Raw genomic sequence first — 12,947 nt, forward strand, 5'->3', positions numbered from 1 at the left:
GAGGTTAATATAGGTGAGAGTTAGGTCTTGTTTGATAAAAATAAAAATCACTTAAATTAATAGATTAAACACTTATTTAGTTTAATTGTGTTTAATAATGATTTTTTTTTGTTAACCATTTAAATTATTCAATTAAGCTACGTATCACTTATTTTGATAAGTGAAAATATTTAACTTAAAATTTTAAGTTAAACATTATCAACTAATATTTTTATATTCAACACTTATTTTTAATATTTATCAAACATTTATATAATTTAATAATTTCAGCACTTATTATATTCAATACTTAAAATTCAGTACTTAATTTTTCAGCACTTAATTTTCAGTTTTATCAAACGACGCCTTAGAAGAAGTAATAGAGGTGAGAGTTAGAAGTGGTAATGAAAGAGGAAGAAAAGTGATGGAAATGAAGATTAAAATTTAACCTTGTTTAAGAGTTGTACGTAAATCAGATACCGGAAAAACCGTTAACCGAACTGGAAACTGGTAAATCGAACCGAAAAATAAACCGGTTCATATTACCGGCTACCGGTTTGTCCGGTTATCGGTTCTCCTTACACCGTTAACCGAAAAATCTAACCGAAATTAATGGTTAAAACCCTTAACCGAAAAACCTAACCGAAATTAATGGTTAACCGGTCGTATGGTTAACCGATTGATATAGACTGGTTTCGGTTTGGATTGTTAAAAAACCGTTGATAACGGTTCGGTTAATTTTTTTGCAATGGACCAGTTAACCGAACTGTGTCCACCCCTAACGTACAACATATCTTCCGCACTTAACTTACTTTAATACTCCGGTTAACATTCATGTAGTCGTAGAAGCCCAAGCCCCCAAACAAAAGCCAGGTTAATTTAAAATTTTACCTTCTATTACCTCCAAACATTGTATGCATATTCCATAGAGCAAAGAAGTAGCGAAGTGGGAAACTATTTTCTCCATAAGCAAACGGCAAAGGGTTTTAGTTTGCAGAGAGGGAAAATATTGTTTGGCAGTGATGAGAGGATTAAAGGGTTTAGTGAAGAAGGGTTTGGGAGAGATGAGCTTCAACGCAGAGGGTGGAGTTATCAACTGGTTCCCTGGTCATATGGCTGCCGCCACCCGTGCAATCCGTGATCGCCTCAAGCTCGCCGATCTCGTCATCGAAGTTCGCGACTCTCGTGTTCGTACATACATTTCTAAACTTTTATTTATATATTCTCCCCTTCCCTCTCTTCTTTAATCATTCAATTGTTTTCTTCATTGAATAGATTCCATTGTCCTCTGCAAATGAAGATTTACAGCCTCAGCTTAAGTCTAAACGGCGTGTAATTGCTCTCAACAAGAAAGATTTAGCTAATCCTAATATAATGCATGTAATTACGCCTTCTTTTCTGTTCTTCCTTTCACTTCTTACTATTTGATGACAAAGGGGCATATTGATTCTACAATTATGATGTTCATGCCTTTCAATTTTTGCAGAAATGGATTCATTATTTTGATTCGTGTAAGCAGGATTCTATCCCAATTAATGCCCACAGCAAGAGTTCGGTTCAGAAGGTTAGTTAACTAGAATGAATGTGAAGGTTGCACATGGATTTGGTAGCAAGTTGTTTTGAATAGTAGATATTAACTTTATTCATGTAATATTTTCCAGGAGGACGAATGTCATAGTAGATTAGGATATTCTAGTTCTACTTATATGAAATAATACAGTTTTAAGGGTATATTTCCTAGCTTCTATACCATGCTAGGCACTTTTCTGGGCAAATTGGAGGAAAAAATTATGTGATTGTTCTGAGGTTGAAGTTAACTTTTCTTAGTTTGATTTTGTAAGAATGGAGTTCAATTACTTTGTATAGCACATGGCACATACAGGTCCTGCTTTCACTGAGCATAGGCCTTTTCATATGCGCTAGAGTAATTTTAAACATAAATGAATATGACATTTATGAACAATTTTTTTTCCTTTTTTTTAGTTTATACACAACGTGTTGCTTGTATAGCCCATGCAACAGAGTGTGCATGCCTTAAATACTGACTTGATTATGAGAATTTTCTTTCACTTTTTTTTCTGAAAGTACAGATGCTACCAGTTCAATGCTTTTGCTCTTTTTTGTTCATGTTATTTGAAAGAATTCAAAATAATGTTCTTAATTTATGTTGGGTTTGTGGTTTCAATGTTTCATAGTTATGATTATCTCAATCTTCTTATCCTGCATTAACAATGACATTAGCCTATTCCTTATAATAATTTTTCTTGTAATTCTAATAAAATATTTTATTTATTCTACATGTTTATGTATACAGGTCATTTGATGTTGTCTTCTAATTTTCTTATGCACTTCCAATTTTTGTTTATACCTTTTTTGTTTACATTTCAAAAGCTTCTCGAACTTGTGGAGTTCAAACTAAAGGAGGTTATGTCAAGGGAACCTACTCTCCTTGTAATGGTGGTTGGCGTTCCTAATGTTGGAAAATCTGCTTTAATAAATTCTATCCATCAAATTGCATCTTCCTGTTTTCCAGGTATGACGAAAGCTAAGATGCCTATATAGGCTTAAAGTATAAACTGGTACAATTGTCAATCGTTATGTTGTTGAAATCATTTTAATTGGTGATGGTGAGAGTTTTGTACATAGTGCAGGAGAAATTAAAACGAGCTAGAGTAGGTCCATTGCCTGGTGTGACTCAAGATATTGCAGGATTCAAGGTGAAAGGATTGTAATTTTTTTTTTCCATATCATTGGTTTATGTTGCATGGGCGAGTTCCTACTCTCAATAAAAGAGAGTGGCACTGGAAATTGTCTGCAGATGTAAATATGTCTATCAATGTATTTTTTTTTTTCTTTTTCTTTTTGGTTTTTTTACATGTACGAAACACATGTCCTATGCATGCATAAAGGTTGATTGGGAAGACATCATAAAAAAAAAAAGCAGTGTTTGTGATATGAAACTATTTGCTGGAGCCTTCTCCTACCGGGTGGTTCTTCGGTATAGTATCAAAACTTGTCAAACCAAAAGGTCAAGAGTTCAAATTCCACCTCTTGTTTATTTAATAAAATTTAGCATGAGACAAGGTGTGTATTTGCGTGCTTCCAGTGAATAAGCTTCCATGTGCACTGCAGAGGTGTCTTAGAGATGTAAAACTGTTCATGAAGTCTTTATCTTCAAACTTAAGCTTTTTGGTTGTACAGTCCTTTGACAAGAAAATCAGTGATCTGCCTTTTCTTTTCTTTTCTTTTCTTTTTTTCCTGTCATGTATTTGGCAATCCTTTTCCTATCAGTTCTTTGCCTGAGGTGCTAACTTCTGGGCCTTCAGCATAGACCTGCCAAGATATCCTTGGATGTTGTTCTTTACTTATTATTTGTCAATCACATCAGAGTTTTAAATTTCTGCTCAAAGGGTTTTCTTTCTTAGGATTTGGACATTATCGTGTTGTGACAGTGCTTCTACTGAATCTCTATCAGATTAGAGTTTTTGCTTATTTCTTTCTAACTTATAAAAGGCTAATGGTCTGCTTTAACTCCCCTTACCCTTTTTTTTTCCATCTTTATTCTTGATACTTGTTTTGAGGAAATATTTCCAATTCTGTTTTCAGTCATTTTGAACATGATTTCTTCATGAGCAGACAACATTAAGGCCTTGTTTAATTGTGGAAAAAAAATTCTCTGCTCTCCACTTCTCAGTATTCTTTTCCAGTTTCCAGAATGAATTTGTATATATATAAAACGAATGTGAAAAAAATAACAATTACAACAATTCTTTTGGAGGCTATTAGGGCTCACATTAGGTAGCATTTAGTGCTAATGTTTGGTAGAAAACCAACTGGTGTACTTTACAGCGGGAAAGTGTGCCACCTTGAGAGTGGTTTTATTGCTAAACATCATGTTCTCATTTTCAGTTTTCTGAAAATGAAAATCTTGTTTGTCATAACTAATTTGCTATTCAAGTGCAGATTGCTCATCAGCCTAGCATATATGTTCTGGATACTCCTGGTGTGCTGGTTCCCAGTATCCCAAATATAGAAACTGGGTTAAAGCTAGCTCTTGCAGGTAAAAACTATTTTTCTCTTTAATTTCTTATTCATTCTATTCAAATGCTTTCTGCTTTATTTTTGAGAAAGAATTAAATTGTGCATCTCATGTTGCATTCTAAAACTTTTGATAGTTCGATCCTATGAAGCACCAATACGGGTACACGTATGGGTGCGGATATGTGTACGGGTACGACAAACAACATTTCTAAAAAAGATGAGATACGGGTATGGCGGGGATACGGCAATTTTTTTATATAATTAATAATATATATATATATATATATATATATATATATATATATATATATATATATATATATCATTTGTAATGAAAAATTTAAAAGATACATAAATATATAAACCGCAAATCATATTCATAAAGTCATTATAAAACCATAAATAACACTCATAAGTCATTATAAAACCACAAATAACATCAATAATATTAACTAATAAGTCATATAATCCTTATATTTTTAAAGTTTTTTAATTTGTTAATGGGTGGTGGTTGATATTACTTTATTTAATTTGTTATATAATCCTTATATTTTTAAAGTTTTTAAAAAAACCCCCTACAATATAACTAATTAATTATGAAAAGTATCCCAGCGCATCCCTAATTAAAAAAGAAAATGAAAAAAAGGATACTTCCTAGCCGTATTCCGTACGTATCCCAACCGTATCCCCGTCCTCGGAGTATCGGATATGCGTACGTTGACCTCTTAGAAGTATCGGTGCTTCATAGGTTCGATCTCTCTCCATATTGCATTTTTGGTAGCAAAAGTTAATTTACTTATACACACGGAAACAATATTACTTCCAATATCTTCTTTTCTTGTTGGAATGCCTTGATGATGTTTGAAAAGTTCCTCTATGAATTTAACCTGAATATTTGAAGATTCTCTGGTCTCACTGTTAAGTCAACAAAAAATGACAGTCTGAAGGAGCCTTTTGATTTGGTTATATTCATTTTTTTTTTCTTTTGCTTTAGACATACATGAAGGTTTCTGCTAGAAATATTATTCCCACAAAAGTTTTTTGGAAATCAAGCCTTTAAAAGAGATGTTCAGCTAAGTAGCACCGGATTCAATTCAAGATTCTATTTGTAAAGTTACCATCAGTATTTAATTTAACTATTACAGTTGGGTATACATGCAGGATCTGTGAAAGATTCTATTGTAGGCGAAGAGCGCATTGCACAATACTTGTTGGCTGTTTTAAATACTCGAGGCACTCCTCTTCACTGGAGACACTGGAATAGTAGAAAAATGGATGGGATTAGATATAAATCATCCGAGGATAAACACGAGTACAATCATAAAGATCTTCGGCCATCGAGGAATAGGGCACCGGATATGTCTGCTGTGCTGTATGTTGAGGTGACAAAATCTCCTTACACACACATAACACTACCGATATCTTAAGAATTCAATACCTCCTTTGGGTTCTGTTAGTTGTGGATTTGAGATCTTTATTCATGTTTACGTTGCAGGATCTTGTAACTGAAGTCCAATGTGCATTGTACAAAACTCTGGCGGAATTTAGCGGAAACGTGGAAGACGAGAATGATTTGGAGAATCTTATAGAGCAGCAATTCGAAGTGCTGCAGAAGGCATTGAAGATTCCTCATAAGGCATCTGAAGCTCGTCTGATGGTATCAAAGAAGTTCCTAACTCTGTTTAGAACAGGTAAACTTGGTCCTTTTATCCTCGACGATGTACCTCAACTAAACTCTTTGTCATAACATCTTTAATTGTTAAAATGATTATGGTCTAGGCTTTTAATGGTATTGTAATAATCAGCATATCTTTAGACTGTAGATAGAGTTGAAATCTCAGTAGACCATTGCCAACTTCACAAAAAGGCAAAAACAGAATAATCTGAATGGTGCACCTTTTACCCCCTAAATCAAGTGACAGATACAGGAATCCGTCCTTTGGGGACTAAATTTAGCCCTGCGGTTAGGAGTAATTTCGAAAGTCGGCAATCTCTTTTTTAGCCTCCAGCATGTTGAAACTTCTTTGTTTTGGTGTGTTGGCTAAAAATTAAAACATTTTTACACCTTTTATTTTATTTTAGTTATAATTTTTTTTTATAATTTTTATAAATTAAAATTTAATTTAGAAATTAAGTTATTTGAGTTTCAAAAGTAAGAAATTGGTTTTTTTTTTATGGAAAACATATATAATAAATTCTAGGTTAGACAATTAAGAACTGAGACATCCGCCGCCGCATATAGTTGATCGATTTATTATCACTAATTAGTAACAGGTCACAAGCAGAGGGCGAGCCTTGGCGCAACGGTAAACGTTGTTGACGTGTGACCAAGAGGTCACAGGTTCGAGTCTACACCTTTGTGGTGGGATCCCTTCCCGGACCCTCGCTCACCGGGGACGCGTAGTGCGACCGGGCCGTCCCTTTTTTTAGTAACAGATCACAAGCATATGATTAGACGTGAAAAAAATAAAATATATTGTATTTTGTACAAATTAGGACAAAAAAATTCAAATATTTCATCGAATTTGAAAATATTAATATTCAATTCTATTATTAAATCATAAAAAATATAACATTTTTTTTTAGAAACAATGGTTATGTAATTGATGCAGAATAAGGTACAAAAATATCTGTGCAATTTAAAGTTCACCAAGATGAAGGTGAAGATAAATGAATAAGTTATAAGGTAAACCAGGAATTTTCACATGCATCTTAATGAGCAAGTGAATTTGCTCATTCACCGTTAGATCTAGGCTTATTAAATCTAAGTCTCAGGATGCTTTGAATCTCCACCTTAGGATTCTAATAAGCCTAGATCTAACGGTGAATGAGCAAATTCTACATGCTCATTAAGGTGCATGTGATCAAGACTGAAAGGTAAACAATGTCATTGAAAACAAGACATATTTTTCTTTGAGCTAAGAACATTTAACTGCTATTTCTTTACATTTAAGTTATTCTATAAAAATAGAAGGAAAGTATTATAATTAAACACTACAAAATTAGTTCACCTTAATGGATTACATCTCTACATTTCCAAAACAGTGAACAAAAGTTTGAACTTGCCCCGAACTTCTACCTCTGCGGAGGAAAAGAAAATATTTTAACTTTACATCGATCCCTTCATCAACAACATGACTGTCGTTTATCGGTTTGAGTTTCTTGAAACGGCGGACTTCGTGTAGGACCAGAGAGATCGAAGCCATCGGCTCATCGTTTCAATCTTCCTTGCTTTCAGTGGGGAAACCAGAAACATCTCCGATGACTGTCATCGGAGATGTTTCTAGTTTCCCCACTGAAAGCAAGGAAGATTGAAACGATGAACCGATGGCTTCGATCTCTACACGAAGTCCGCCGTTTCAAGAAACTCAAACCAATAAACAACAGTCATGTTGTTGAGGAAGGAATCGATGTAAAGTTAAAATAATTTCTTTTCCTCCATATGCAGAGGTAGAAGTTCGGGGAAAGTATCAGTTTTTCGTCACCCGATTAACAATCATTTTGCCCACGAATTATCAAATCACTTTACATATGCGCTAAAAACTGGAACAAATATGATTGATTGTTATATGTCTGGTGAATATCACAAAAATAATATGCAGGGGTTAATATAGATTAGAGGCTAAAATAATTAGTTTAAGCTATATCTTTATTGTGAAAAAACATCACGATACTTCCGATTATTTTGATTTTGCTGGATTACCCTTCATTTTTTGTAACACATTAGATGGGTGATTTATTTTGGTCATAAAAAAGTGTTGATGTAATTAATTTAAAGATAAATGAAAGTTTAACCCATTTTGTCACCGAAAGACTTTTTTATTTTTTGTGTGTGTAAATGAAATTCACAAAACTTGGAATTCATTTTTTCTGAATATAAGTTTCATGGAAACTATATATTGATTGTTTAATTACATAGCACTTGAAGGTTGAAATGAATGAATTAAAAGAAAATAGAATTTATTTTGAAAACGATTACACCTTTGAATTAATGAATTTAAAAACTAAATTTATTTACAAATCAATTCCACAGGAATTCGTAATGTTTTTTTTTTTAAGTTTGGTATGAGCTTATATTTCACTTGGAATTTCTTGATATGAATTTAGATTGTTGAATTGGGAAATTTTTTTAGAAATTAATTTTGATAGGTTAGAATTCAAATTGAAGTGGTTTTACTGTGTTACTGTTTTAACTGCTGTTAAATAAGTTCCTAGTCTTTAGGTTGGACCTAGTCTTTAGGCTAGTGGAGTTTGTTTAGGATTCTGTTTTTGAAGTATCTTACGTGATACTAGGTTCTCTCTTTTCTGTTATCTGTAAGGCTTTAAAAGCCAATCTTTTCTGATGAATAATGATGCTGAATATTCCAAACATTACATCTGTAATTTTGTTTAACATTTGGTATCAGAGCCAACATCTAGGGTTTCAGTTTGAGTGAAATACAGAGGGTTTCAGTTTGAGTGAAACACAGAGTGAGAGAGAAAGCGTTCAAATGTTCGTAAGAAAAGAAAAGAGAGAGATGACTGAGAGTAGCGGTACAAATGGAAAATTTGTACAACCTGCGATTCCCAAATTTGATGGGTATTACGAACACTGGGCAAAGCTGATGGAAAATTTCCTTCGTGCAAAGGAATTTTGGAGCCTAATTGAAGAGGGGATTGATTCGGTTCCAGCAGGAACTCAGGCGACTGAAGCACAGATGAAGGCAATAGAGGAGCAGCAGTTGAAAGACATGAAGATTAAAAATTATCTCTATCAAGCTATCGATAGAGAAATTATGGAGACTATCCTCAACGATGATACCTCAAAGCAGATATGGGACTCCATGAAGCAGAAATTCAAGGGTTCCACGAGGGTGAAGAGAGCTCAGTTGCAGACGTTGAAGACAGAATTTGAAGTTCTCAGAATGAAGGAAGGAGAGACAGTTAATGCATATTTCGAGCGAACTCTTTCCATTGCCAAACGCATGAAAGCGTGTGGAGAGATCGTGCAGGAGAGGGAAATAACGGGGAAGATTCTCAGATCCCTGGTGCTGAAATTTAATTACGTTGTTTGCTCTATTGAAGAGTCGAATAATGTTGACATTCTAATAGTAGATGAACTTCAAAGCAGTCTGCTTATTCATGAGCAGAGAATGAAAAATGTTGAAGGAGAAGAACAAGTTTTGCTGAAAGTGACTCATGAAGAGAGAGCAGAAAGAGGAAGGGGAAAAGGACGAGGAGCAATTCGATGAGGCAGAGGAAGAGGAAGATCAATGTTTAACAAAGCCACTGTACAATGCTATCGGTGTCACAATTCCAATATGAATGTCCCACTTTGGGAAAACTATCAAATTATGCCGAGCTAGATGAGGAGGAGGAGATGTTGTTGATGGCCTATATTGATGAAGCTGGTGCAAAGAGAGAAGACATTTGGTTTTTGGATTCTGGATGCAGTAATCACATGTGTGGTAAAAAGGCTCTATTTTCTGAATTTGAGGAAATTGCACAACAAACTGTGAAGCTAGGGAACAATACCAGAATGCAAGTTTCTGGTAAGGGAAGCATCAAAATGGAGCTAGATGATGTGAATTTCATTGTTGCTGATGTTTTTTGTGTACCTGAGCTCAAAAATAATCTCTTAAGCATAGGGCAACTTCAGGAGAGAGGTCTTTCCATCTTGATAGGATCTGGAATGTGCAAAATTTTCCATCCTCAAAGAGGTTTGATCATTCAAACCAATATGACGGCAAATCGAATGTTTATTCTAGTAGCAAAGACGGTGCCCATGTTTTCACATCCAAAACAAGAAGTTTGTTTCAACACAGCAACTGAGGATCTCACTCATCTATGGCACTGCAGATTGGGACACATTAGCAACACAAGTCTCAAAACTCTGATGCAAAAGAAGATGGTTCAAGGCCTACCTCAATTAACACTCTCGAATGAAGTGTGTGTTGACTGTTTAAAAGGAAAACAACACAGGGAGCCCATTCCAAAAAGAAGCAACTGGAGAGCAACTCAGAGGTTAGAGCTTATTCACGCTGATTTGTGTGGTCCAATTTCGCCTATTTCTAATAGTGAAAGAAAATATGTTCTATGCTTGATTGATGATTATAGCCGAAAAGCCTGGTCATATTTTCTTCGTGTAAAGTCAGAAACTTTTGCTATGTTCAAACTCTTTAAGATCTTTGTTGAGAAAGAAACAGGCCTTGCTATCAAGTGTTTATGAACAGATCGAGGAGGAGAGTTCACATCTACTGAGTTCAATGATTTTTGTAGAGAAAGTGGAATTAGAAGGCAATTAACAACGACATATACACCTCAGCAAAATGGAGTCGCAGAAAGGAAGAATCATACAGTGATGAACTGTGTGAGGAGTATGTTGTCTGAGAAAGGAATTCCAAAATCCTTTTGGCCAGAAGCAATGAAGTGGGCGATCTATGTGCTCAATCGGTGCCCTACTATAGCTGTGGAGGATGCAACGCTAGAAGAAGTTTGGAGTGGAGTAAAGCCATCAATTGAGCATCTTAGAGTCTTTGGATGCATATGTCATATACACGTACCAGATGCCAAAAGAACCAAGCTGGACAACAAGAGTATAAGTGGCGTTTTCATAGGGATCAGTGATGAATCAAAAGGATACAAAATTTATGATCCTGTTGCAAAGAAAGTAGTAATCAGTAAAGATGTTGTGTTTGAAGAAAAGAAAAGGTGGGATTGGGGAAAGAGCTATGAGCAGCAATTACTTATTGAGCTTGAGTGGGGTGAAAATGAGGAGGAAGTGACCGCTCAAAATGAAGTTGAAGTGGCTGAACCCAATGCAGCAGATAATGATGTTGCTGCCAACGAAGATAATAATATTGCAACTGAAGATGAAAATGTGACAAGTACAACTTCTTCAAATTCCAGCTCTTTATCAAATTCTGATACGGAAGCAAGAATCAGGAGACCACCTAGCTGGTTGAATGATTATGTAAGTGGAGAAGGACTCTCAGAAAGTGAAGAAATTAATGTTAACTTTGTTGTTAGTGCAGGTACAGATCCTGTGAGTTTTGAAGAGGCTGTGAAAAATGAAAATTGGCAAAAAGCTATGGAGGCCGAAATCAAAAGCATAGAAAAGAATGATACATGGTTCCTCACTGATTTACCAAAAGGTGCAAAGCGGATTGGAGTAAAATGGGTCTACAAAACAAAGTTGAATGAGCATGGTGAAGTGGAAAAATTCAAAGCCTGATTGGTCGCAAAGGGATATGTACAGCAATATGGAATCGATTATGCTGAAGTCTTTGCACCGGTAGCTCGTATGGACACTGTCAGAATGATCCTTGCTCTAGCTGCTCAGAAGGAATGGAAGGTGTATCAGTTGGACGTGAAATCAGCGTTCTTACATGGCGAATTGATGGAGGATGTGTATGTGGAGCAGCCTAAGGGATTTGAGAAGAAGGAAGATCCTAATAAAGTGTATAAACTGAGAAAAGCCCTTTATGGACTAAAATAAGCCCCTCGAGCTTGGTTTAGCCGCATTGAAGCTTACTTCTTAAAGGAAGGATTTGAGAAATGTTCCAGTGAGCAAACGCTATTTGTAAAGATTAACATTCGAGGTAAACTTTTAATTGTAAGTTTATATGTTGATGATCTGATATATACTGGGAATGATGAAGAAATGATGGGAGACTTTAAGCAATCGATGATGAAGGAGTTCGATATGACGGACTTAGGGAAGATGAAGTACTTTCTCGGAATTGAGGTGCAACAAGATGAAAATGGAATTTTCAACAGTCAAAAGAAATATGCAGGAGACGTGCTTAAGCGATTTCGAATGGAGGACTGCAATGCTGTTTCAAATCCTATAGTTCATGGTTGCAAAATTTTGAAGGATGAACATGGAATTTCTGTTGACAGCACCCTCTACAAGCAACTTGTTGGAAGTTTGATTTATCTTACATCAACTCGTCCAGATTTGATGTATGTAGTAAGCTTAATTAGTAGGTACATGTCTCAACCTACAGAGCTTCATCTCATGATTGCAAAAAGGGTGCTAAGGTATGTAAAAGGAACCATTAATCTTGGCATCCTATATCAAAAGAAGACAAGTGGCTTGCTGATTGCCTACACCGACAGTGATTATGCGGGATGTTTGGAGGATAGGAAAAGTACTACATGGTATGCGTTTATGATGAGTTCAGGGGCAGTAGCTTGGTCATCTAGAAAGCAACCGATCATGACGCTATCAACAACGGAGGCTGAATATGTAGCAGCAGCATGTGCTTGTCAAGCAATGTGGATGAAGATGGTCCTTACAAAACGTGGCTGCAGTGGTGATCAGTGCACAACGGTTTACTGCGACAACAGTTCTACAATAAAGCTATCCAAAAATCCAGTAATGCACAAGAGGAGTAAGCATATTGCAGTTCGTTTCCATTTCTTAAGGGATCTGTGTAATGAAGGTGCAGTTCGTTTAGTTCATTGTGGTTCACATGATCAAGTCGCGGACATCCTAACTAAGCCACTCAAGCTAGAACAATTTCAGAAGCTTAGAAGTCTACTTGGAGTATGTGAATGGCCATAAGTAAACGCAGCAGTCTGCTTAGTTTAAGGGAGGGTTTGATAGGTTAGAATTCAAATTGAAGTGGTTTTACTGTGTTACTGTTTTAACTGCTGTTAAATAAGTTCCTAGTCTTTAGGTTGGACCTAGTCTTTAGGCTAGTGGAGTTTGTTTAGGATTCTGTTTTTGAAGTATCTTACGTGATACTAGTTTCTCTCTTTTCTGTTATCTGTAAGGCTTTAAAAGCCAATCTTTTCTGATGAATAATGATGCTGAATATTCCAAACATTACATCTGTAATTTTGTTTAACAAATTTCACATAAAGGATGAAAACTTCCTGTTCAAATCCAATCAGTTTGTACTATATTTATATCAGATCCAGATATCACTAAGTAAATTAGA

At 35.4% G+C, this 12,947-nt stretch overlaps 1 protein-coding gene across 1 annotated transcript; it reads left to right on the plus strand.

Moving 5' to 3' along the window:
* The first annotated feature begins 898 nt into the window (after nt 1-898).
* Nucleotides 899-6,046, plus strand: LOC136209892 (short integuments 2, mitochondrial). The gene is made up of 8 exons (XM_066001515.1): nt 899-1,166; nt 1,255-1,359; nt 1,466-1,543; nt 2,371-2,512; nt 2,626-2,696; nt 3,943-4,039; nt 5,182-5,402; nt 5,516-6,046. The coding sequence occupies exons 1-8, from the start codon at nt 1,002-1,004 to the stop codon at nt 5,765-5,767; spliced, it is 1,131 nt and encodes a 376-aa protein (XP_065857587.1). The 5' UTR covers nt 899-1,001; the 3' UTR covers nt 5,768-6,046.
* Nucleotides 6,047-12,947: the final 6,901 nt, after the last annotated feature.

This window comes from Euphorbia lathyris, chromosome 10 (assembly GCF_963576675.1).
Source record: "Euphorbia lathyris chromosome 10, ddEupLath1.1, whole genome shotgun sequence".
Classification (NCBI taxonomy): Eukaryota; Viridiplantae; Streptophyta; class Magnoliopsida; order Malpighiales; family Euphorbiaceae; genus Euphorbia; species Euphorbia lathyris.

Excerpts from the sequence above, each read along its gene's own strand:
- LOC136209892 (XM_066001515.1), top strand. The coding sequence starts at position 1,002 with ATGAGAGGATTAAAGGGTTTAGTGAAGAAGGGTTTGGGAGAGATGAGC. Across the intron at positions 2,513-2,625 it reads TGCATCTTCCTGTTTTCCAG|TGCAGGAGAAATTAAAACGA; the intron begins GTATGACGAAAG and ends TTTTGTACATAG. Across the intron at positions 5,403-5,515 it reads CTGCTGTGCTGTATGTTGAG|GATCTTGTAACTGAAGTCCA; the intron begins GTGACAAAATCT and ends TTTACGTTGCAG.